Raw genomic sequence first — 26,846 nt, 5'->3', positions numbered from 1 at the left:
TCTAAAACTTGATTGAACAGGACTTTTACAGTGACATGTGACTCTGTGATGTCACAGGCATATGTACTATGTGTGCTCCCTCCAAGCCTTTTCTCTCTCTTGCTCTACGGCTGCGTAGCAGCGCACACTATCTCTGGCTGGGCCTGGACCAGCACAGAGGCCTAGACCCTTGGTCCATAGCCCAAACCACTAAAGGGAGGGCAATTGATCATAGACTCTCTTCCAAACACAAGGTTTGCAACTAGCTTTCCAGCAACAAGGAACTAAGTGAGTTAGCACCCAGCGTCTAACTCTGCTAAACCCTGAGCTACCAGCTTCCTCGAAGTTTCACCTTTGGAACAAAGGACACAACAAAGACTGCAGCTGGAACCATCTTCCCAGCCTTCTTCTGCCGGCTAACAAAGCAGTACACCACCAAGTGACTCTTTCTCCCATCCATTCAAGGATCGGTAACGTAACAACAGGGCATAGCTTATCACAGCTTTACAGGCTAAACAAGGCTGTTTAACTTGTTGTATGTGATTTGATGCTGTTTACTGAGTTATTTGTGATTGTTTGCAGTTAGGTCATTGATTAGTTGTCTTTGCCAAAGCTAAGTGTTTAGTTTGCTAATACTGTTCACAAACAGATTCTTGCATACAATTAAACAATCTCTGCACTAATCCAGACCGTTTGCAACACACGTCACATTGACACAGACTCATTAACAAATAGGCTTTCAACAGAGCTACACCCATACAGGCATCTCAAAGTTCCCGCTTCTTTCCCTTTGTCTTTGTCCTGACCACACGGTCAGACCAACACCTCCCCTGACCTGGAGCCAGCCTTGATTTGGCCATTTTGGTAGTTGTCAGACGTTTTGTTTTGTAGGCCAAAACTGCTCCTTGATCACCACACCTGCCTTTGTCCTTCTCTTTTCTCTCTCGCATGCACACACACACACACACACACACACACACACACACACACACACACACACACACACACACCAAGCTTGTATATAGTTAGTTAGAATTTGTGTGTTTTGGTTTGCTTTGCTAGTTTGTGAATAAATATAATTCTTTGGAATCATCCCTGCTGTCTGTTTAATGTTGCACAAGAGTGAATAAATAGTCAACCTCTGCTGCGTCAAGAACTCCGAAATCCTTCAGGTGTTACTGTTAATTTTTTAATTTTGGTACTTTCTCAAGGATCTTTGAAAGAAAGGGAAGATTAGATATTGGTCTACAGTTGACTAACACCTCTGGATCCAGGGTGGGCTTTTTTAGAAGAGGTTTAATTACAGCTACCTTAAAGGACTGTGGCACATAGCCTGTTAATAAAGATATATTGATCATGTCTAATAAGTTAGTGTTAACTAAAGGGAAGACCTCCTTAAGTAGCCTAGCTGGGATGGGGTCTAAGAGACACGTTGATGATTCAGATGAAGAAATCACTGCGGTCAAAGAAAATGTTGGTCTTTGTAAATAAATTTTGTTCGGATTTGAAACAGAAACTTTGCTCTCTGTTATTTGTAAATAAAATTGCATCAGTCAGTTTGACCTGAGAATATTCTGGCTAATCCTTGACATATAGGCCTAGCTGTCTCTGATAATCCAAAATAAAGCACTAAAATCGCAATATTGCGACAAGCAGCATTGCTGAATAAGACAGACCAAAGCTCCAAATATACTGCCAAATCTTGTTACTACTTTGTACCCCTAGGTGGCGAAGATGTGCAGCTGCAATCCTGACATAATTTGTGGATGTGTTTCTATTCAAGAAGTTTAAGAAAAAAGAGTTTGAAACCCAGAGAGAGGGGCAGAGCACAGCGAGCGGAGTGAACACAGCTGGTGAACAGAGCCAGAGAGAGCGGTGCGAGGGCCAGCAGATAGAGAGCGAAATATAGCAAAAACACACAAAATGCCTAAAGGAATTTTCACTGTTGATGAAATACTTAGTTACTTGTCGATTCTGATTCTGACAGTAAATATTTGCCCTCTGATGACGATCGGTTGCCGAGTGACGAAAGTGACAGTGCGTCTGCGCGTCTGTGCATCGCATGCACCACGACCATACAAAGCAGCACATGCCATCGATAATAACCAGACTTTGCCTCACCGTGGTCAGGGTGGCAGAAATTAGACGAGGAGGAGACGTGTTGGAGGCAGCAGGGGTGGTAAAACCAGGGCTGTAAACAGTGATGATGATGGCTGGCTTCACTTGAAGAAAACTCTGTCCAGTCTGTCAGTTCAAAGAAGAAGAAATATATGTCATCAGTAGTCGTCGATAAAAGGACATGATGTTTTTTTTCCCCCCAACACTTTATTTCAATTCTTGTACAAAACAAGCAGTGACAAACATGAACAGAACAAATATGCCAGGGTTAAGAGAAAAGAAAAAGAAATAAAATAAACTAACAAAGAAAAAAGTTCAGCAGCTCAAACAATTAAATTGTTTACATATTTTCAGAGTCTTTATAGCTTTGGAGTTTGTGGAGTGCTGAATGGTTTCTAAGTATTGCTGCATTTCGTTCATAAAATTTTTTAACAAGGGTTTTCTGTTACAAAATTTTCTCTTATGAATATGGAATTTCGCTAAGATAATAGATAGATTAATGATATAGAATTGTTTTTGTTTTGAAATGCTGAAATCATAAAATCCAAACAGCACATCTTTGAACAGTAGTGAAAATAGAGCATAAATGTTGCAACGAATATACTCGACAAAATCTTTCCAAAAAGTGACAGTATAGGGGCAGCTCCAGAACAAATGTACAGTTACCAAACAACAATTTTCGACAATGCCGTCTGCAGCTGTGCTGATTTCATATTGAAACAGAATGCTTGATCACTAGGGGAACAGTTGCCGTTGTGACTGAGAATTATGTTATGAATATGAACAGTTCACAAGTTGCAAATTACTCACTCCCATAGTTTTTTTGGAGCCTGCTTGCTTTTTGTAAACTTGTCTTCATTGGTGGCCTGAAATGAATCAGGGCTTGTGTTTTGTCTGGTGGCTCTGAAATGGAACGGACATAACAACATTACTTTCTATTATTTTTTACTTTTTTTTGGGCTACCTGTCAGATATTCGTTAAGTTACTAGTTAGTTTCATGTAGTATTGCAAGTATTATCACAATGAATACTGTAGTCAACATCCAGCAGAACTGGTGAGGCTGTTTACACAGTCACACATGTGTTATCTGTTGACTTGCATCCACATTAACGTTTCACTCTTTGGGTTATAAGTTGATATTCAACCAAATAACCTGTACCACAACAACTGACGTAACTTATTCAGCGCAAAGTCACCACATAATACAATCACTAACGTTAACCTGCAGCTGTAACGTTACCAGCTGCAGACTCTACGGCTACAGGAGATGACACCGTCCGGTCATCTTACAAAAATGTCGATGCAAACATTTCACGTATATTAAAACAACTTAACAACTACACCACTGAGAAAAATTACTTTTTGTAACTGAATGACAGCATACTCGGTTATCAGAGAACCGGGGTTACGTGCAGCGGGGCAGGCAAGCCGTCGCCCGCGACCAAAAATATGTGTGTTACGCTACAAAGAGGTCTATAGTCTGTAAAATGACGTTAAACTAAGATAATGCAATGGTTATCATACTTCTAAAACAACTATTAACGAGGAAAATACTAACATTGATAACTCTGCTTCCTTACGCTTGTCGCCGCTATCTTGCATTGACTGAATCGTCTGTACTCGGCTGGGTTCGGCTGAGCTCGGCGGATGATACGCAAAGGAGTCTGGGATAGCACTTATTGCCAAGGGTGGTCCTGGAGAATCTTAAAAGTGAGGGCCATACAGCCCTTATTCTTGACCCTCAACTCAACACTCTGAGAATCGGGACAGCACTAGCACTTCGCGGGAGCGGAGATTTTTGAGACTGAGGGCTGAGATTGAGGGTTAAGATAGGAATTGGGATTGGGCCCAACAGAAATGCTCATCAGTTCTTATCCAGAGAACAGATAAAACCAAAATCTAGATTCAATGACTGGTATGATGTTACCGTCCCTGAGATGAAAGCTTTCCTGTCACTTCATTTGTGCATGGGGCTTGTAGAAAAGTCTGAGACTGAGGACCACTGGGCACTTTGAGGATGAGATAACAAAATTTAAAAAAATCTACTGTGTAAATATGTTCAAAATTCAGTTTTACTGAGAGAGATGTTATCAGATATAGCCACCACCTTATGAAGTCACAATATGCAAATTAGATGAGTGAATTTACTCCCATCAGATTCCTGTTCAATTATTTTGAGGATGAGATGACAAAAACAACACAAAACAAAAGAAATCTACTGTATAAATATGTTCAATATTCAGTTTTACTGAGAGTTATGAAATCCAATATGGCCGCCGCCTAGTGACGCTGGAATATGCAAATTAGATGAGTTAATTTCTCCCATCACAAACTTTGGGTCATAATGAATATATTTCTCATTTACAGTGGACTATGCCTTTGTCTCTCACCACTTTCAAGCTACAGCCTTTTGAAATGTTGAAATGAAAATTGAATATTTTCCTAAACAAACTCAGCTCCCAAACGGTTAATGATTTCTGTTCATTTTACTCAAAAACAAGGTATAATTTCATGTAAATGAGGTCTATTGACCATAAATTAAGTGTGTGGTATTTGTGGTAATGAGTTGGTGTAGTGTATTATCATTTACTCTGAAGGTTTGGAATAGATGACCAGTAAGGGGTCCAGAGTAAGAAACATATATGGTCAGGGTCAAAGAAAAGATATTTATAGCGTAGGTCAAGGATTGGAGAAATCCAACAAGAATGTCTCTCTGTTGTCTGTTTGACTTTGTCTCACATTTCACAAACACCACCAGGTCTATATAAGCAGGGAATTTGGGACTGTTTTCCAGAGTGTTTCACATTGGCTGAAGAACCTCTCCAAGCATTCTAGATGCTTGATAGATGCTGTACTCCTTGTAATAAACCTTTTCTTATGCAAGCAAGATGGTGTCATTGGAGACTTCTTCATCACCTTCACATCATCGCTATATAATATACAACATTGGATTGAAGTTGGCTAAAAATGTATAACAGAATTGGGCAATAATTTATACTTTATAACCGGTCAAACAAAACCAGGTCAATATGATGACCACAGGTATTAGTATTGGCTGCCATTCAAAAATTTGAAATAGTTTATTTATTTATTTATTTATTTTTGCCAAAACTTTGACATATACCACTCTGTAAAAATCCATCACTTTATATTCAAACTCAGAATTCAGAATTACTGATTATTTTTACTCAAAAATAGGTATAATTTTATGCAAATGAAGTCTATGACATCATATATTCCAAAAATAAGTGTGAAATTTGTTTTAATAAGTTGGAGTGAAGGTGAAACACAGAATTTAGTAATAATTTTATGTTACATGTAGGGATGTCCTGATCCAATATTCGGATCGTTATCAGCCGCCGATATTAGCAAAAAACGTGCATCGGCATTGGATCGGACTGCATGGAAAATGCAGATCCAAGAACTCCAATCCAGTTTTTCATGCAGTTCAGTCCAATGTAGCCCAGTGTGCCGCAATTCAAGCAGTCCATTCCAGGGATCCGCTCCAGCACTTACTATCAATCCACCAGGCCAGCATGCAGACACACAGGAAACAGAAGCACCAGGCCTGCACTGACACTACTAAAATAACTGAAAAAGGAAAGGCTGCATTGTTTGTTAAATGTCAACAATGTCTTGTGGTGTTAATCTATGTTTTATTTATTAGGGGGCCAAAGCACAAGTGTGTGGAGTCTTGCTGCTATTTTAATTTCAGTGTTAAACATTTTAAAGATTTCTTGTGTTGATTTGTTTTCTATTTATTAAGGGGCCAAAGCAGCCAAAGCAAACCAGCTATATTTTTTATTTAATGTTAATGTTCAAGTTTGAAGTTTTTTTTTTTTATTTAACCCTGTTAACAATAAACAGGTCAGTTTCTCATACCAACTGTTGTGGATCATTCTAACTAACCTGATTAAGCTGTTCTTGTTAGAATAACATCACTTGATCAAGCCTTTTCTAACATGACTGACATGACATGACTACGTGCTTGGATCAGATCAGTATTGGTATCGGCCAAAACTCAAGGCTGTAATATCGGTATCGGATCGGAAGTGGAAAAGCTGGATCGGGACATCCCAAGTTACATGCTTTATATCAGTCAAACAAACTCGGGTCTATATGATCCGCGAAGACCACAATTGTTAGTATTTGCTGCCATTCAAAAATTTGAAATGGTTTCAATTTTTTTTTTGACTAAACTTTGACATATACCACTCTGTAAAAAATCATCAATTTATATTCAAACTCAGAATTCATAATTCATAATTACTGATTATTTTTTACTGAAAAATTAGGTATACTTTTATGCAAATGAGGTCTATGACATCATATATTTCAAAAATAAGTTTAAAGTTTGTTTTAATAAGTTGGAGTGAAATTGACTAATTGGGTGAAACAAAATTTGGTGATGATTTTATGGTACATGCTTTATATCAGTCAAAGAAACTCGGGTCTATATGACCCACGAAGACCATAAGTGTTAGTCCAAACGAAGAGAGGACAAGAGTTTATTGTTTCGCTCTCATGCTTCATCTGGCCTTGCAGAGGGTGTTAAGTCTGCCAGCATTTCAGTTTGTCAGGTGTATGCAACATTTGTGACAGGTTTTATGACAGTGTTGGTCAGACTGTCTGCACTGCAATACATTTGCTGCAATAAAAATGAAGAACAGATGAGGTAAAACTGATGTTGACAAAGTTTCCCTTTGGGGAAATAATTTGGAACTTGGAACTTGGAACAAAAGATAATAAATTGCATTATATCTCAATATATTTTATCACAATACTCACAATAAAATAAAATCTTATCATAACCTAAGTATTGTGGTATTATAGTATTGTGAGTCCTTTGGCAATTCCCACCCCTACTCTGCAGTGTTTGCCTCAACAGTGACCAGTTTGTACCATCCACTGCCCTCTGTGGTTTTTTAAACTATAACTTGGTGAAGCTGAGAGCCACAGACAAGGTAGGGATGTCAGACAGTAGTAAGGGGTGGACACACATGTTGGTTTTGGTCTTTATAAGAAATTTGTTGATAAAAAGAACATAGAATAACGCCAGATTCATCCTCTAAAAAGAATGTGATATTCAGCAATATTTTGGCAACACTGTTTGTGAACTCTTATGGCAATAAAAAATACCAAAATTAAGAAAGAGGGAGAAGGGATTTTTTCCAGACACTGAGAAAACACAGATGTTGAGAGAGGGAGAGAGAGAGAGAGAGAGAGAGAAAGATTGGGCACACAGCTGCTGTTCTACTATCATCATCCTGCTGCTGATGGGGAAAAAACATCATTGTCTCAATTCTCTCCCTCTTTTTCTCATGACATAACTCTCCTTCGTTGGCAGAACATCACAAGCACCAACACACACACACACACACACACACACACACACACACACACACACACACAGTGCAGTACATACATGTATATATCTGTGTGGGAGCAGAGAATGGATGTTTGGATTGGGGGTATCAGCTGTTTGGCTTGTCAAAAGCCTGGGAAAGTGACATGTCCCTCCTCATAGTGTCCTTGAACCTCCTCCACCCCCCACAGTCCAGCCCTCCTCATGTCTATGTGAAACCTGATGCCCTGATTCTGATCATTTTTGGGAGATGACTGTATACTGGGACAGCAAAGTAGCACAAAAGGTCTTAAACAACCATTTGGACACAAATTATTTGCCAGTGATTCATGGGAAATTGTGCAAAGACGACCTACATGTAATTTTTATGATTTATGTATTGCACTGTGCACATGCAAATTAGTTTTAATGTTTTTTTCTTGGATTTGAAAGTTAAGATGAATTCCGTGGCACCATCTGAAACGTGATTAACCAAGAACCTGAGGTATATGTCATACGTTTAACTTTAAGGGGTTTAATGCAAAGCTATCAGTATCTGTTCACGTCACCAATATATGTGTATTTTGATTTCAATGGAAATGGATGGGTTGTTTATCTGGAGTCACTGTCATTTATACTCCTTAAGCGTATCTATATTGTAACTGCCAAAAAAATATATTTTTATTATGTACCAAAAATGAATCTACTGGTAATAATATAACAAGCAGTGAACACAAATTTTAACACTTTTGTTTTTGCTCCATTTTTCACAGGTTTAAGTTATAGATCTAAGACTTTTTAATGCACCCAAAAGACTTTCATCAAATTTGGTCACAAATTTCTTAGAATCGGTGTCAGTAAGCACATCTCCTTGTCCACGATAACCCATCCACCTGACAGCTGGGGCATATCAAGAAGCTCAATAAACAGCATGATTTACTTTAGACCTTACAGGTGTGCCCTGGGAAGGTCACAATAAAATGCTTCTCTAAAATGTAACCTTTCATCACACAACACAGTGACACAGATGTTGCAAGTTGTGAGGGAGCATGAAATTGGCATGCTAACTGCAGGAATGTCCATAAGAGCTGTTGCCCATGAACTTAATGTTCATTTCACTACCATAAGCTGTCTTCAATGTCGTTTCTGTGAATTTGGCACATCGAACTGGCCTCTTAACCTCAGACTTCACGTAATCACACCAGGTCAGGACCTCCATGGCCAGCATCTTCACCTACAAGGTCACCTGAGACCACACTGCAAAAACGATCTAATATAAGAAGAAAAATAATAATACAAGATAATTACACATGGTAAGATTTCTTGAAATAAGACAAAATATCTAGGCATAAGAAAAGTGCAAAATTTCTTGAAATAAGTGGCAAAACATTCATTCCAAGAACTGTAATAAGTCAAATAAACCCAAAACTAGCTTATCAATTCTTCTTTCAGTGTTTGCATCTCTCTTAGTTTGAGGGAAAAGATCTTTAAACCAGAACCCAGTGTTGGGCAGTAGCATAACTACAAGTAGTGACTTTACTAAGGCCTTGTTCAGACCGCCAGCCAAAATCCGATTTTTAGCCAACCTAGATTGGAACCAGATGACTCTTATGAAGTCTGAACAGTCATAAATGACACGAAATCCAATTTTTGCAAACCAGATCGAAACCACCTTTGGGAGGTAGTTTCAAATCGCATTTAGACAAATGTGTCTCAGTCTGAACAGCTCCAAACACTTGGTTTTGACTGCCTGTGATGTCTTTCTACGTCTCTACGTCACTCCATGCGACGATTTACAAAGATATTTCACATTCTTTGAGAGAAAGAGGATTCAGGCGGACGTGGCTGCAGTGTCAGGGGAAGATAAAAAGTGTAAAAATGTAAAGAGATCAAGGATGGCAACAACAAAAGTGGGGCAGGGCGAAACAATTGCCCCTTTTATGATTTATTAGACAGCATCTTTGGGGACAAGCCCAGTGTTCATCCACTGATGTCGCTGGACAGCTCTGCTCCCGACGAAGAAGGCGAGGAAGATGATTTGGATAACGTTAGGAGCAGCAATGCAGGTGAGTAACATTAGTTAGCTAGGCTTAACTGTCGTGTACTGGCTAATGTATAATGGTATTGTAAAGTTGGTAACCTACTTACATAGGTTACTTGCTCGCATGTTAGCTGCAGCTAGTGCTAATTAGCTAGCTACAAATCGAGTACTGCTAACGACACTGAAGTTAGCATGTTTATTTCCAGCTTTGACAAGGTCCAGGTTAGGGGCATCGTTTCAGCAAACGCTAAGGTATGGCAATATGACATGACGTCACAGAGCTACTGATCAAAAATATGAACTTATATAAAACTTCACTTTGGTCTTTGACCTATCAGAAGTACATACTATGCTATTGAAAACTGTTTCAAAGGACATGAAGCTGTTTCTCACATTCATAATACCTCATGTCTGCATGTAATGCACGACTTGGTGAGAGCAGTGAAAACATCAGACCTATTTCGGCGCATATTTCAGCACCACGGACAGTGAGTGGACGTTTCATTATCACTAGTCATGTGTTTAACTTCACAGAAAATAAAGAAAATAAATTAATTACAAGCTCATTTCTAGAAGATAACCAAGGGGTCCGGTGAATGAAACAGTAAAACAAAGGCCAATTTGTCTCCAGAGACCGAAAATACAAGCTTAACATGCCGACATGAAGAAAAAAACCCCACATACAATCAGACAGGCTTCAAGACATCATTTAGACAGGCTGTCTACAGCAGCAGAGCAAAATGCTTTTACAACACATAGATACCGTATTTCTCCAAATGGTAGCCCGGGTGTTTATTTCACAAAATCGATTTTGACCCCAGGCGTTTAAAAGAACCAGGCGGCTATTTGCTTTTTTTTTTTTTTTTGTGCACTGACCTGCACCAGGCCGTTATTTGGCTACAGTTCCTGTCCAGTATGTTTTTAGTGCAAAAATACTGTATAATGTAGGGGTGAGTTCGTGTACAAAAATCTCTTAACATTTAGAGTGGGTCATTTTTTTCGTGTACACGGGTTTCACCGCTGGGTGGTGCTATTGCATTATACCAGTAAAGCCCCAGTTATCTGAATACCAACCGAACGGGCCATTTAACCAACAGTTACAGGCCGCCACACCGAAATATCGCCATTCCGACGGTCCGCCATCCCGAATTCTGATCCCTGAGTCCTGACAGTAAGCTATGGCGAGCCTGTAGAAGCTGTATTCCCCACGCATGTCAGCGATTTTCACCGGGGATGCACGTGAGTAATTCAGGCTGACATTACCTGCTTTTCAGCAAACTCTTCTGGTAATTTTATTAAGGCATGGCATATAGGTCCACAGTAACTTATTATTATTATTACTATTATTGGGTCTTATAAGAGTGGGCTGCAATGAGTACAGGTGTTGACACGGAATTGTGTGCGCTTTTACGCACGCGTATTAAGGCGATCACAGATATTTGATGTGGGAAAGATGTAGCCAGATGTATTACCTGTTTTAGATACGTGGCTGTCTGTCCGTCCGTCCATCCATCCGTAACACGAGTCATGTGCACCACATCACCACCAACCTGTGCGTAAAAACGCAAACAGTCTCTTAAGGAGGGACAGCCATGAGGCAATGAATGAGGAAATAATCGCACGGGCATTTAATTGGACTGGTGTTTAATATGCAAAATGGGGTCAAACCCCAGGCGGCTATTAGGTGCCCGGCAGCTATTTGCCACCCGGCAACTATTTGGAAATATACGGTAACTCACATAACTCATAACGGAGGAGCGAAGTGGCGAACAATTTGATTCAATAACACTCGTATTCACTGATGAGCATATTATTGACCTATTTAAGTGCAATACTATGAAAACAACCAGCCAGTGGTCCTCGAGTAAGATGACTACAGAAACTCTCTCTTTTTTTTCTCCCGATTCCAAGGTATGGCAGCTGCCATACCTCGCCATACCTAAATGACGCCTATGGTCCACATCCTAAACCACTAACGTTATTTAGACCTGTCAAACCAGGACTAGATAGGAGACTCCATAGTTTCGTAAAAACACATTTTCAGATTTGTGAAACCATTATTCTATTTGTGAAAGTTTAAAAAAGGGACATTTGGGAAAAAGTCAAGGGAAAAACTCTGTGAAATATCCCTTTTTGCATGTTCACAAATAGAATAAAGGTTTCACAAGTCTGAAAGTGTGTTTTTATGAAACTATGGAGTCTCCTTTGTAATCTAGTCCTGGTTTGACATGCCTGATGGAAGCTGGAAGATAATTTCAGCGTCGTGTTACTGCTATCATAATGTTAAGTTACAGTTAACTAATTAGCTAATACAATTGTTAAAGCCACCCATTTCACCTGGTAACTTAGCTGCTTGAACTCAAACTTGGTATCTATCCATGTTTTCCTAGATGAGCCCACACATCCTGAGTCTGCTGATACATCACTGTCAAGCATCATAAGTTCAAGTCCAGCCTCTTCGCGGAGTTGAACTGCTTCTGGACACTCCTCAACCTCTTCTGGAACTCCCTCCGTCACCTCTGGCAGTGGAAACTCTTCTGGAACTACTTCAGAACATGATAAGTCATACTCATAAACATACATGTTATGATGCATCTGATCAATTACTAGCTATTGTTTAATTATCAAGTGACAGTTTGTGAAAGTCTAGTAGTTGGAATTTGGATTTTTAGTTATTGAAATGTCTTCTGAGAGCACCATATTATGTCATTAATGTTGAGGTTATGGGTTATGATTACCCTAATGACATAATATGCTACACTCAAGATATTTCTTTAACTTAAAGTACAACCTGCCTAGTAGTTACTGTAGGTTCACAAACCATGGATTTATGATTTTTTTATGATTTATGGATTTTACACATCAAATGTTCAAGAATACAAAAAAAATATTCAAGTATTTTATTACATTTCGTGATTTTACAAATATCACATTTTGTTGACAGAAAAAAAGGTTTACACTGCCACTGAACAGTAGGGAAACCTAACTTTGAATGCACTTTAAATGTTCAAGTTGCGTTTCATAAAGACAAAGTAAAAAAAAAAAAGCTTGTCTGTTCCTCTTTTTCTCTCAAGTGGGCATTTGTAAAGGTGAAAATAATGCAGGGACATATTTACATGACTGAAGCCATGGTGTCTGTAGTCCTCATAAAGTAACCCTAGTTAGACACTTCACGGAAATAGCGTGTAAATGCTTCCCTCACTCTCTGTGGCCCGACAAGGTTGTCAGTGTTGTCATTGAACTCCTCTGGTTCTGGTTCTGCTGCATCCTTCTGGTTGTCCAAGTCCTGGTTTTCACAAGTATATTCTTGGACCTCACATGTGCTGTGCAGCACACAGCAACCTGTAAAGGTTTCATATTTTAAAAAAGAAAGCGCTACTTGGATTAAAAAAAGGCTCTGACTATACAGGTGTTCTTCAGTAAAGTAGGTTAACTGATATGAAACAAAAGGAAGTCTTGCTGTTTGTGAAAAATGCAGACAACCAAGGTATATCGACCAAAGTCTTCTTAACCCTAACCCTTCACTACCTCTTCCTCCCCCTCTCTACCTCCTCCTCTGCTTCTCTACCTCCTCCTCTCCTTCTCTACCTCCTCCTCTCTCTCTACCTCCCCCTCTCTACCTCCTCCTCTCCTTCTCTACCTCCTCCTCTCTCTCTACCTCCTCCTCTGCTTCTCTACCTCCTCCTCTCCCTCTCTACCTCCTCCTCTCTCTCTACCTCCCCCTCTCTACCTCCTCCTCTGCTTCTCTACCTCTTTCTCTCCCTCTCTACCTCCTCCTCTCCTTCTCTACCTCCTCCTCTCTCTCTACCTCCCCCTCTCTACCTCCCCCTCTCTACCTCCTCCTCCTCCTCTGCTGGCACCTATATGCTAAGAATAAGAAAGACTAAAGAAAAGAATGACATACACTGTAAAAACCGTTGTTAATAATGTTAATAATATTGTAAAAAATACAGCAGAGTGTAAAACACATTACAGAACAACCTGTAAATTTTACATTTTATAAAACTGTTATCCTTTACAAAATAACATTATAAAAATCACATGCTAAACTGGTAAATTCAACATCCCTTTTCAGCCAAATTAGCATGACTATGCCTTTATTAAAGCCATTTTTTCCTGTACAATTTACATGCAGTGGCTGCTTATTTTACATCTAATCCCATTCAGTTTCACTGAAAAACATCACACACAAGGCATTATTAAACTGTAAAAGCCTCATTATAAGACAGTAATTTTACTGAATTTTTCTGCTTATTTTAGTAAAAGGTTGTGTTTCATGTAATATATTTTGTAGTATTAATAGCAATGTTTTGTAGTGAAATAAACATCTACATGCTATCATTGAATTCTCTGAGGAATGTTTTCATTAAATGAGTATTAAATATAGACAGACTCACAGACACACCAAGACTCACAAACAGACTCACAGGCACACACACCAACACAAACTCTGACACAACGTCAAACAAAGATTTTCATCTGTAACGTTTACTGTTAAAACTTAAATAACTAAGCCACCTAAAGAAAACTGTGACTGGGACACAGATAAAAGGTTTCTTTTTTCCTATACATTAAAAGGTAGAAGATTGACCGCTTCTATATTTGATGGTTACATTTAAACTGCACTTTCTTTTTGACTTTTACCATAAATGTGAAGAGAACTGTAACCTGTGGTATGCAGCAACTTTTAAAAAACAAATACAATACCAACTTGTCATTTCAAACCCCCATTTTATTATTTCAAAAAGGTATGCAAAATACTTTTCAAAAACTTTTCAACAGTTGTGTGTGTTTTGTTTTTCTTAATTTTAAACTATTCCTTTCTTTTTCCTCTTGGAAAAAACATTTGGAAAAGGCCTTGAATATAAAGAAATACACGTGCAACCAGACTGTCACAACTTCAAACAAATATTTTCATCTGTAACATAATAATGCAAGCTTAAGTAACTAAGCAACCATAAGAAACCTTCTTGGATCAAGGTGAGGACTCTGGGGTTCAAGTGTAGACGGGAACTGCTGCTCTTCTCCACTTTCATGCCCTCTGTGTTGATGGAGAAGAAGTATCTTGGGAAACAGAAGAAAAACAGACAAATATATTAATGATAAAATACACAGACTTACAGACACACACAAAGAGACAGACACACTGAGACTCACAAACACACAGACTCACAGACGCACACACAGACACTGACAGACTGACTCACAGATGCACTAAGACTCACAGACTCACATGCACACTCACAAACACAATCAAACTCACAACTTCAAACAAAGATTTTTATCTGTAATGTTTACTGTTAAAGTTTAAAGAACTAACCCACCCAAAGAAAAGTTTTATCTGTGACAGGGACATCACCACAAACCATGGCTTACTTGAGTCCATAGTCAGATGTCCCGCCACTCATGATCTGAAAGGTCTTGGATCAAGGTGAGGACTCTGGGGTTCAAGTGTAGACGGGAGGTACTGCTCTTCTCTACTTTCGTGCCCTTCTCAGGATTTATGGAGAAAAAGCACCTCGGGAAACAGAAGAAAAACAGACAAAATGTATTAATGATAAAGTAACTTCCAAAACAACAACAATGAAATATCACATCAAGCAACTTTTTTACTTTTTTGTTGTTGTTGTTACAGTTCAATACAGAGAAAATGTTGGCTGAACAATCCAAAATGACACACCTCTGCAGGAACTCTAGGGTGGATGCCAGCTCGGATGGGTAGTGAATGTTGAAGCTGTATTAGCTTCCAAACATCATACACATTGACAACACAAAGGAGGGGATGTTCTCTTGAACAATGGTTCTGTCAACACTGAGCATAAACCGTGTGGAAGTAAAGCAGGATCACCCTAAAAAAGAAGGAATCACACACAAATGTAAGTGAAACGAATGGTTGAACTCCTGAAACTTTTCTGGGCACAGACAGACAGACAGACAGACAGTGAGACAACACACACACACAGACAGACACAGACTCACAGACACACACAGAGACAGACAGACAAACACAGGATTTATACAGTTCACAATAACAAAAACAAGCACCATGAATTCATCCAGACATAAAAAGAAACAGACCAACAAAAAGTTAACTTACCACAAACAATAATGGTAGGAGTTACGGGGAGCTTGTCCATCTGGATTTCCCCTGCCAGACAGGTGTCCTCCACATTAGAAAGCATCATCTCTTCTCTTTCCTCAAAATAGGCCATCAGCAGCAGGACCATTTCTTTCACATCTTCGGAGCAGCCGCTCAGCTCAGCACCTCTCAACATTTTCACCCTCGTTGCAGCCTGCAGGAACTTCTTGTTCTTGCTCATGCAAAATGTACTCATGTAGTTCAGGAGCCGTTTTCCCTTCAGGTCCACATTCTGTATGAAAGTTTCTTTAAGCGCTATTCCTGTGAGCTCCTTGAAATGCACACCCATGCCAAGTTCACTGAACCAAGAGGGCCAGCCTTCCAGGAGGTATTTTATATTTTTCCCCTGGTTTACTTGTTTACGTTGTGTGAAGAATGTCGACTTCATTAATTGTTTAATCTCCTCCGGATTTGCATTAGTTTGCTGGGACATCCGCCTCAGTTTTTCTTGCTTCTCTTGCTGGCTCTCCGGGGTCTCTCCAAGGGGCAGGAATTTTACATCCCACTTGATGCACCCATAGGTGTCCTGGATTGCTGCTCTTTGTTCTGGAGGGACTTCATCTGTGTCAGAATCCTCTGTGTGTCTCTTTCTTTTTCTTATTTTTGGTGTTGTAGATCTCTTCACATTTTCCATTCTATTTTGCAGTTGTTTCACAAGAGAGTGGTATCCTGGGCCTATAATATCTCCCTCTATAACGTCTTGCAAAGATTTTGGATACTTTGCCACCATCTTTTTGGCAATATCTGTTGAGGTCCTCTTACTCACTGAAGAACTTCTCCGCATCATATCAGAAACGACAATGCAGACCATCACCCTTCTTAGACGAGGGCTCGGCCGTTTTCCCCTCTCTAGAGTCTGAACGAGTTCTTCTGGGAACTTGCCCCATGGAACCTGGCACGTATCCACCCAGTCAGCACCAGGGCTGACTGCATCCTATGCTGGAATACTTACATCTCAGCTTCCACGCAGCGAGCACTTTTCTGGCCTGAATAGGCCTCAAAGCCGTCAACAAATCACTTTCCTTGAGAAACTGAAAATCGTCACTCGTCTTGATGCCAAGGGACTGCAAGGTCTTCTCCAAAATATCTTTTGATACCTCAGCAAGGTCAGGCAAGACCTTGTTGATGGCACTGCAAAAAAATGTTGGCTCCAAGTCTGTCATTTCTGGTAAAATGAGAAAAATAGCATGCAATATTTAATGTTTTTAACCATTCATGTGTTTTTTTCCCCACCAGTGCCCAAGATCATGTTTATCTGGAGAAGATGCTGTGCTTCAGTGGAATCATTTGGTGCCCATTAACAATGTAGGATGTTAAAGGATAAAAATCCACCAAGTCACTGATTTCAAGACACTGCAACATAGCACAGTCTTTTTTTGCAGAGTACAGATGATACTCGCGCCGCCTGAGTTTGGACGCCTGCCATTTTGTTCATTCGCGTTATCGCGTCATTCGTGCTAGTAGCGGGGAAGCCGGCTGTGCTAACCGGAGCTAAGCAAACGCTAACATTAATAGTACAACCATTCTGCAAACTAATTAAACACACATATTTACAGAACTTACCAAGTCGACCAGTCTCCTCGGCGACTTTCACCCAAGCCTGCTCCTTTTGTTGCGATATCTGCAGAGTAGACATGTCGTATCATATAGCTCCGGGTAGCCGCACACCGCAATGATAAGTTTCTCCTTCATCTCGGCATCAACAACCGGACGTCGGGGCATCAAGACGTCACTGACGACCATGGCAAGATAACCACCATCGCTGCTTTGTTGTTTACCTCCTCTGGAAGTCCCAAATGCGTCGGAGGGCCAAACGCTGTCGTTTTTGGGTTCACCCTATCCTGCAGAAGCGCATCCAGCTCGGTGAGTTTCACCACCTCCTCCAGGAACTCCGTCTGGATGATAGCCGCTTTCAGCAGTACTTCAGGCTGACTGGGGCCCAGTTTGAGGACCTGTTGGCGAGGGCTGGCGCCAGGATCTCCCGGCAGGACATCAACTACAAGCGGTCCATTTCAGCTGCGATGCGTCTGTCCATCTGTCTCCGGTGAGCAGCAGTTTATTGTTGTTGACACACGCCAGTGACGTCGGGACAATCTCAACGCTGATTGGCTTTCGCGGCACAGCGTCACGCGAATTCGCCTCAAAAGTTCAATATTTTCAACTCGAGCGATGAGGCGTTGGACGCGAATTTCGCGTCTATCGCGTCCATCGCGTCACGCTAGACGCGTCCATCGCGCCACCCGGCGCGAATTCGCGTCTAATCGCGTCTTTGCATTGACTTTGTATTTAATCTTGACGCGCGAATTTGCGAATTCGCGTTTGGTGTGAACACAGCTATAGAAATGAACCGCATTGTGTTTTCCAGTGTGTTGGCGATGACTGCAAATGGACATTTTGCACATATGCCACTTTCAAAGCTCATTTCTACCGCATACACAATGTGCCCAAACCGCCTCACAGTAGAGCAGTTGTCACAGATTTGAAATGTGCCGTTTCGTTGTGTGCGCGCCAGTTTCATACTGTAAAAGAGCTCCTACACCATTTGAAAGAGCATGTAGTTGAAGGGCGAGCTGTATCATGTCCTATAATTGGTTGTAAAAACGTGTTCAAGAAATCATCCTTCACTGCTCATATGTCACGCAAACACGGAGCATGTTGTGTGGAAAACATAAATGATATGTATAGGGAAACAGTGTCTCAGTCTCCTGGCACTGTATGTGAGGATGCTTCCCAAATCTCACCAGATCCATCGACTAGTGAAAACAGTGCTCACAGAACTCCCACAGAATTTCAGTGAGACCTTCTTCAGGAATATTTGTTTATTCTATCTAAGATTGCAAGGGCAGCTCCTTCTCCCAGCTTCAACAATACAGACTATTGTTGAAGAGATGCAAAATCTGCATGAGTTAGGACAGGATTACACTTTAAGTAAACTTTGTTCACTTTTAAAAAATGACATGAGTCTAACAGATGATGACGCCACTAAAATCTGTGATTGTGTTAGAGATTCAGATCTATTCTCTGCCTGCCATCAGGGGCCACTCGGAACAACATATTCAAGAGCTCAGACATTCAAAAATATGTTTAAGTACACTGAGCCCAAAAAACTAACATTAGGGATTGATGAAAACATGTCACAAAGATATGCTTACTACATTCCAGTGAAGCAAACATTTAACACCTTATTAGAATCTGAGTTGTGGAAGAATTCAGTGTCACAACAGAGTAAAGAAACAGACTCACAGGAGTTTGGTGACATAAATGATGGACATACCTTTAAGTCAAACAAGTTCTTAATTGAAAATCCAGGTTGCCTGAAGCTAATTTTGTATCAGGATGCGTTTGAAATCGCCAATCCACTTGGCTCTGCTAAAAAAAAACATAAAGTCCTAGCTGTCTATCTTTCTTTGGCAAATTTGCTTGCTCATGTGCGGTCAAATACTGATCACATGTCCCTTGTGTTGTTGTGTGGAGAGAAGGACCTAAAACAGTTTGGATGTGCTAAGCTTTTCTCAGAGATGTTAGAGGATTTAAAAGATTTGGAGGAAAATGGAATCTCTGTGGGCAATAAAACCATTAAAGGAGCACTGTATTGCATTGCAGGTGACAACCTCGGGTCACATGGCATACAGGGGTTTACAGAGAACTTTAGTTGTTCCAAGTATTTTTGTAGATACTGCAAAATTACACGAAGTGAGTTTGAAAATAATGATCAAACGTCTGTGGTCCACAGCACACCCCTGAAACTTACAACTCAGCTGTCAATGATATCGCATCTGGAGGCAGGGAGGACGTCAAAGGGAGTGTTTGAGGGAGTGTTACCCTATGATGTAGCACTGTACTTGAAATATTTCATCAAGAAAAAGAAGTGGTTTACATATACACTTCTGAATCGGCGAATCACTCAGTTCAAGTACAAAGGGTCTGATGCACTGACAAAGCCATGTACTGTCAATGAGGGGCGCAAGCTTTCTGGCCAAGCCATCCAGAACTGGAACTTTTTGAGGTTGCTGCCTGTTTTAATTGGCGACAAAGTACAAAGTCCTGACGATGAGGTGTGGCAGTTAACTCTCCAACTTAAAGATATTGTTGATCTGGTTTGTGCACAAAAGATTTCTCTGTCACAGGTAGCCTATCTTGACATTATAATCCAAGAATATTTGGAATCAAGGACGTGTTTGTTCCCGGAGTGTAAATTAAAACCAAAGCATCATTATTTGTGACACTATCCGGCACTAATTTTGAAGTTTGGCCCCCGATACAACTGTGGACGATGCGATTTGAAAGTAAGCACAGCTACTTTAAGAGATGTGCCAGGCAAATATCTGCCTTACTTTGTCTGAGAGACATCAGATGTTTCAGGCTTATGTTTCAGTGGGGTCTGGAAGCAGTCAGCCTCTGCAAAGACAGCTGTACATTTTACCTCAACCTTTACAGCGAGACAATTAAACAAGCAGTGAGCGAGTTTGGCTTCTCAGAAAACAACACTAGTGTTTTCACAGACAAACAGTACAAACGAACAGCATGTAAGAAAGGACATTTCCTTGTGTCAAAAAATGACGAGACTATGGAGTTTGGAGAGCTTCTCATTATTTTAATTAAAAATGATGCAGAGGTGTATTTCGTGATGGATATACATAAAGCTGACTATCATTCTGAAGCTGCGTTCACACCGGGCGCATGTGAAGCGAATTACACGCGCGTGACGCACTGTGCGTTCACACCAAATGCAAATTCGCAAATTCGCACTTCAAGATTACATGCAAAGTGAATGCAAAGACGCGATTAGAGACGAATTCGCGCCAGGCGGCATGATGGACGCGTCTATCGTGCCGCGATGGACGCAATGGACACGATAGTCGCGATGGACGCGGCGCGATAGACGCGAAATTCGCGTCCAACGCCTCATCGCTCGAGTTGAAAATATTGAACTTTTGAGGCGAATTCGCGTGACTCTGTACCGCGAAAGCCAATCATTGTTGAGATTCTCCCAACGTCACTGACGTCAGTGACGTCTTGACGCCCCGACGTTCAGTTGTTGATGCCAAGATGGAGGAGAAGATTGTAATCGCGGTGTGCGGCTACCCGGAGCTCTATGACACAACGTGTCTACTCTACAGAGACCGCAACAAAAAGGAGCAGGCTTGGGTGAAAGTCGCCAAGGAGACTGGTGTACCTGGTTCTGTAAATATGTGTCTTTTATCAGTTTGCAGAATGGTTGTACTATGAACGTTAACGTTAGCACAAACTTAGCTCCAGTTAGCACAGCCGGCTTCCCCGCCATAACGTACTTGTCTGTTAACGTTACCGATTGTGTTTTTTGTCAGTGGATCAATGTCGAAAGAAATGGAAGAGCCTCAGGGACACTTATTTAAAGGAAAGGAGGAAGGAGGCAGAGAAAAAGAGCAGGGCAGCGGCAGGGCCAGTGAAGAGGTGGAAGTACTCTGCGGTCCTTTCTTTCCTCGACCCCTTCATAACCCCGAGGGAGACCAGCGGCAACATGGGTCGGGGGGTCGAGGATAGGGCCGCAGAGTATAGAGAGTCGGAAGCAGGGCCGGTCGAGGACAAGGGAGAGGCAGCAGGCCCCTCAGGGATTGAGTCTGGAGGTTTGTTGACAGATGAAGATGCACACAGATAAAGCATTGCAAACTTATAGAAGAGATTTGTGTATCGATGGATAACTGACTTGTATAGATGTCTCAGTATAGAGATTTCTTTTCACAGCCTGTACTATAAATACAGACAAAGACGATTTGAAAATACCCTATACTAATATGTATTCTCACCTACAAAACCTGAAATTAAAACACTTGGATATTGAATGGAACAAGCCCATGGAAGAACACAAAAACACCAGAAGTCATCGCTGCATTAAAGGGTTGTGGAGGCTAGATATTACCATGGCTGGAACTGTATGATGTGTTAATATGGGTGCATTTGTAAAATGCTTTTTGTGCTGTAATTGACAGTGAAAGCTAGAATGATTGAGACAATTAAAATGTAACAAAAAAACTAAAGACACCTTTGTCACTACTACAGACCACCAAGCACTGGACTCTCCCAACAGCAGTGACACAGAACCTGCTCCTGCTGCCTCTCCCACTGACGGCCCTGCTTCTGGCTCTTCTTCTGGCCCTGCCACTGCCCCTGCTGCTGCACGAGGGAGAGCACCCAACAGTATGGGTATAATTTTTGCATGGTGTTTTTCACCATGAAAAGTACCTTTCAAAGTCACTTTCAGTTTGACTCATATCTTTTTGTCTGTTGCCTGATTTCAGTATTTTAACAAATATTCACTTAGATATTGTGTAACTTAGACCTTTTGAATTGATTGGACGCAGCAGTTTATGTTTCCAAAAAATATGTTTCCATTTCACACAGTGACGAGAAGGGCCAGGAAGAGAGGGAGGGAGGACGGAGAGACCAGGCAGAGCCAAATTGAGGAGCTGCTCCTGGAGGCCCTCAAGAGGCAGGCGCAGCCTGGTCCACCTGCTCCACCTGATCCTCCTCGTCAGCCTCCCTCGGAGGATGAAATGTTCCTCCTCAGCCTGGTTCCTTCCCTGCAGAGATTGTCGCCCCAGCGTAAGGAGTATGTGAAATTTCACATACACAAATTAATTTTTGAAGCCAGCCCTGTTGTGCTAAATTTTGAACATTGTGAGTAGCTTTTTAGCTAATGGTGCAACAATCTCTGCAGGGAACAAACCACGCTTGTCCGTTTTTTAAAAATAGGTGTCCCTGAGGCCTCCATTTCAAATTGTTCACCCAAGCCTGCTCCTTTTTGTTCTCTGTAGAGTAGACACGTTATTTGTATATATGTTCACTTTTTATGTTTTATACTGCAAGATTTATATATATATATATATATATATATATATATATATACAGTACAGGCCAAAAGTTTGGACACACCTTCTCATTCAATGCACTTTCTTTATTTTCATGACTATTTACATTGTAGATTCTCACTGAAGGCATCAAAACTATGAATGAACACATATGGAGTTATGTACTTAACAAAAAAAGGTGAAATAACTGAAAACATGTTTTATATTCTAGTTTCTTCAAAATAGCCACCCTTTGCTCTGATTACTGCTTTGCACACTCTTGGCATTCTCTCCATGAGCTTCAAGAGGTAGTCACCTGAAATGGTTTCCACTTCACAGGTGTGCCTTATCAGGGTTAATTAGTGGAATTTCTTGCTTTATCAATGGGGTTGGGACCATCAGTTGTGTTGTGCAGAAGTCAGGTTAATACACAGCCGACAGCCCTATTGGACAACTGTTAAAATTCATATTATGGCAAGAACCAATCAGCTAACTAAAGAAAAACGAGTGGCCATCATTACTTTAAGAAATGAAGGTCAGTCAGTCCAGAAAATTGCAATGTGTCCCCAAGTGGAGTCGCAAAAACCATCAAGCGCTACAACCAAACTGGCACACATGAGCACCAACCCAGGAAAGGAAGACCAAGAGTCACCTCTGCTTCTGAGGATAAGTTCATCCGAGTCACCAGCCTCAGAAATCACAAGTTAACAGCAGCTCAGATCAGAGACCAGATGAATGCCACACAGAGTTCTAGCAGCAGACCCATCTCTAGAACAACTGTTAAGAAGAGACTGCGCGAATCAGGCCTTCATGGTCAAATAGCTGCTAGGAAACCACTGCTAAGGAGAGGCAACAAGCAGAAGAGATTTGTTTGGGCCAAGAAACACAAAGAATGGACATTAGACCAGTGGAAATCTGTGCTTTGATCTGATGAGTCCAAATTTGAGATCTTTGGTTCCAACCGCCGTGTCTTTGTGAGACGCAGAAAATGTGAACGGATGGATTCCACATGCCTGATTCCCACTGTGAAGCATGGAGGAGGAGGTGTGATGGTGTGGGGTGTTTTGCTGGTGACACTGTTGGGGATTTATTCAAATTGAAGGCACACTGAACCAACATGGCTACCACAGCATCCTGCAGCGACATGCCATCCCATCCGGTTTGCGTTTAGTTGAACGATCATTTATTTTTCAACAGGACAATGACCCCAAACACACCTCCAGGCTGTGTAAGGGCTATTTGACCAAGAAGGAGAGTGATGGAGTGCTGCGGCAGATGACCTGGCCTCCACAGTCACCGGACCTGAACCCAATCGAGATGGTTTGGGGTGAGCTGGACCGCAGAGTGAAGGCAAAGGGGCCAACAAGTGCTAAACCCCTCTGGGAACTCCTTCAAGACTGTTGGAAAACCATTTCAGGTGACTACCTCTTGAAGCTCATGGAGGGAATGCCAAGAGTGTGCAAAGCAGTAATCAGAGCAAAGGGTGGCTATTTTGAAGAAACTAGAATATAAAACATGTTTTCAGTTATTTCACCTTTTTTTGTTAAGTACATAACTCCACATGTGTTCATTCATAGTTTTGATGCCTTCAGTGAGAATCTACAATGTAAATAGTCATGAAAATAAAGAAAACGCATTGAATGAGAAGGTGTGTCCAAACTTTTGGCCTGTACTGTATATGTATATATATATATATATATGTATATATAAAAAAAAATCTACCTCAGCTGTCTTTCGTCTTCTTTCCTACAGAAACAATTCTCATCTGATTTCATATATTTATTGCACACACAGAACATTGTGTACTGTATTGTGTAGGTTCCAGCTGTGCAGAAGCTTTTAACATAAAGTACACAAAAGAAAATAAATATTGCAGGATGTTTGCTCAGTAGTAATGTGTAGGTGGCTCTTAAAAGAGCCGTTTTGTGAGTGCTTGCACACTAGACGTTGGCCTGCCATGGGACCGTTCCCTCTGCCGAGAAGTAAGCTGCGAAGGTCTCCCGAACCCTGATGGCCTCTCTTGCTGATTTGTTCGCAGCCAGTCTTCCCAGACCTGGCAGAGGCTCCACCACACCATCAGAGATGCTCTCCCTCATTGCAGGCGCTGGGGTCGTCTTCCGCAGGAAGTTGCGCAGGACACAGGTCGCCTTCACACACTTCTCTGCAATGTCGGGCTGGAGCTCCATGGCACGCCGGTACATCCGCCACTGGGATGCAAGGATCCCAAAGGCGTTCTCCACCACCAGCCGTGCCCGGGACAGACGGTAGTTGTAGATCCGCCGGTCTCTGGTAAGTGTGCGCCCGGGGAATGGCCTCATGAGGTTTCTCCGGAGTGGAAACGCCTCATCCGCGACAAACACATGTGGCTGGGGTCCCCTGTGGTCAGCTCCTGGTAACAGCCGGTTAGCAGGCAGCTGGAGGGTACCAGAGCGAAGCGCTCAACCAAAGGCTGAGCTGGCCAGGATACCGCCACCACTGGTCCTGCTGTAGCCCCCGACATCCATCACCCTGAAGCAATACCAGGAATCCACAACAACAAGGAGGACTATTGAGAATGTCCCCTTGTAGTTGTGGTACTGGGATCCCGAATGTGCAGGGGCTTTCAGGACCACATGCTTCCCATCCACAGCGCCACAGCAGAGAGGAAAATTCCACCGCTCCTCAAACCCCTCTGCGATGGACCTCCACTCCTCTGTGGTGGGCACAGCCATGAACTCCTCCACGAGGTAATCCCAAATAGCTGTGACTACAGCTGGAACTATCAGGGAAACAGTGGAGACCCCAACGCGGAAACTGTTTGCAATGGTCCTGAAGGAGTCACCAGTGACCAGGTATCTGCAGCATAGAAGAAAACATTAAATTTAGCTGAGTTGAAGTGAATGTAGGTGGCAGTCTACATCAAATCTGTTGTTACTTGTACTATTTTATTGATATGGCTGAACAGGTGAAAGTACTCAAGTATTTATGCTATTACATTATTGCAGTGGATAAAATGAGCCAATTTTCTATTGAAATGCATGACAAGCAGGTCAAGATCTAGGATTTACCCATAAATTGTACAAATTGCACGTGAATTCAGACCTTTCATAAATTGACATCATGAAGTAGACTAGTAATTTCATCAGCCTTTTACATGCTGTTATCTTATATACTGTATATGTATGTGTGTAATTTTATGTAACATTACGTTTTTAACATGTTTTTTGTTCATTTCATGTCTATTTTTAAAGTGAAGCACACAGTGCATGTATTTTTTTGTTGTAAAGCACTTTGAGCTGCATTTCGGGTATGACAGGTGTTATACAAATAAAGATTATCATTATATTATGCCGTTATTACGTCATACTTTTGATCCGTTTATTGAAATTGAATCACAGCAAAATGTGGGTTCATACCACTATAGTGTCAGATAAGCCGACGTATGACTTGCTAGATAAAGTGAATATTTAATGATTTTGACAATAAACAATAAACTGCTACTCACCGGAGACAGATGGACAGGCGCTCCGCAGCTGAAATGGAGCGCCTGTAGTTGGTGTCCTGCCGGGAGATCCTGGCGCCAACCCTCGCCAACAGGTCCTCAAACTGGGCCCCAGTCAGCCTGAAGTACCGCTGAAAGCGGCTATCATCCAGACAGAGTTCCTGTAGGAGGTGGTGAAACTCACCGAGCTGGATGCGCTTCTGCAGGATAGGGTGAACCCAAAAACGACAGCGTTTGGCCCTCCGACGCATCTGGGACTTCCAGAGCAGGTACAAAGCAGCGATGGTGGTTATCTCAGCCATGGTTCAGGAGAGAATGGCAGGCAAGATGTTGTTATCTAGTGAAAATGGGCGGGCTCGCTACTCGCGCGACGCGATAAGGCGAATTAACAAAATGGTGAGGCGTCTAAACCCACGCGTTACGCGCGGCGCGTTACTCGCGTCACGCGCGTGCAATTCGCTTCACTCGCGTCCGGTGTGAACGCACAGTATGAATGTGGCAATGCAGAACATAGCCTCTCAATGTTAGCAGTGTTTTGCTACAAAAACAGCATGTAATCATGTTAAAGTTTGAAAGCACTTGTAAGCTCACTACTCATGAGCTGCAAAAGTCCAGACTAGTGGCTAAAGTCAGTTAGCTTACCACTCCTTGTCTCTGCTCCTCCACGTTGCGGTTCCTCTTTCACCCTGCTGTCCTGGTGTCCCCGTTCCTCGTCTTCCCTGCTCCCGTTCGTCGTCGTCCCAGCTCCCACTCCTCGTCATCCCTGCTGCTACTCTTCTCTGCTTCTTGTCGCTATTTTTTTCTGCTCCTCCTCGCTATTCCTCTCTGCGTTGCTGCTCCTCACTACTCCTGGCCTCTGCTCCCACAATTCCAAGTCCGTATGCTCCGCGCCAAGTGCTCCCGCGATAACATAGCG

General features: G+C 41.7%; 2 protein-coding genes across 3 annotated transcripts; one reads left to right on the top strand and one right to left on the bottom strand.

The window, feature by feature from the left end:
• Positions 1-14,346: 14,346 nt before the first annotated feature.
• On the bottom strand, positions 14,347-16,740 carry LOC125892035 (uncharacterized). Of its 2 annotated transcripts, XR_007449678.1 has the most exons (3): positions 15,581-16,740; positions 14,860-15,332; positions 14,347-14,547 (listed from the first exon to the last, which is right to left on the bottom strand). XR_007449678.1 is itself a non-coding variant. In XM_049581761.1 (2 exons), the coding sequence occupies exons 1-2, from the start codon at positions 16,431-16,433 to the stop codon at positions 15,328-15,330; spliced, it is 858 nt and encodes a 285-aa protein (XP_049437718.1). In that variant the 5' UTR covers positions 16,434-16,740; the 3' UTR covers positions 14,347-15,327. The 2 variants fall into 2 exon arrangements, 1 of the variants encoding a protein (XP_049437718.1); XM_049581761.1 differs by having other exon boundaries at positions 14,347-15,332.
• Positions 16,741-20,671: 3,931 nt separating this feature from the next.
• On the top strand, positions 20,672-22,287 carry LOC125891537 (uncharacterized). The gene is made up of 4 exons (XM_049580897.1): positions 20,672-20,747; positions 20,950-21,228; positions 21,662-21,805; positions 22,004-22,287. The coding sequence occupies exons 1-4, from the start codon at positions 20,672-20,674 to the stop codon at positions 22,285-22,287; spliced, it is 783 nt and encodes a 260-aa protein (XP_049436854.1).
• Positions 22,288-26,846: the final 4,559 nt, after the last annotated feature.

The sequence above is a fragment of the Epinephelus fuscoguttatus genome, linkage group LG7 (assembly GCF_011397635.1).
Source record: "Epinephelus fuscoguttatus linkage group LG7, E.fuscoguttatus.final_Chr_v1".
Lineage (NCBI taxonomy): Eukaryota > Metazoa > Chordata > Actinopteri > Perciformes > Serranidae > Epinephelus > Epinephelus fuscoguttatus.
The sequence above is the reverse complement of the archived record's forward strand: the minus strand, read 5'-3'. Positions and strand labels throughout refer to the sequence as shown.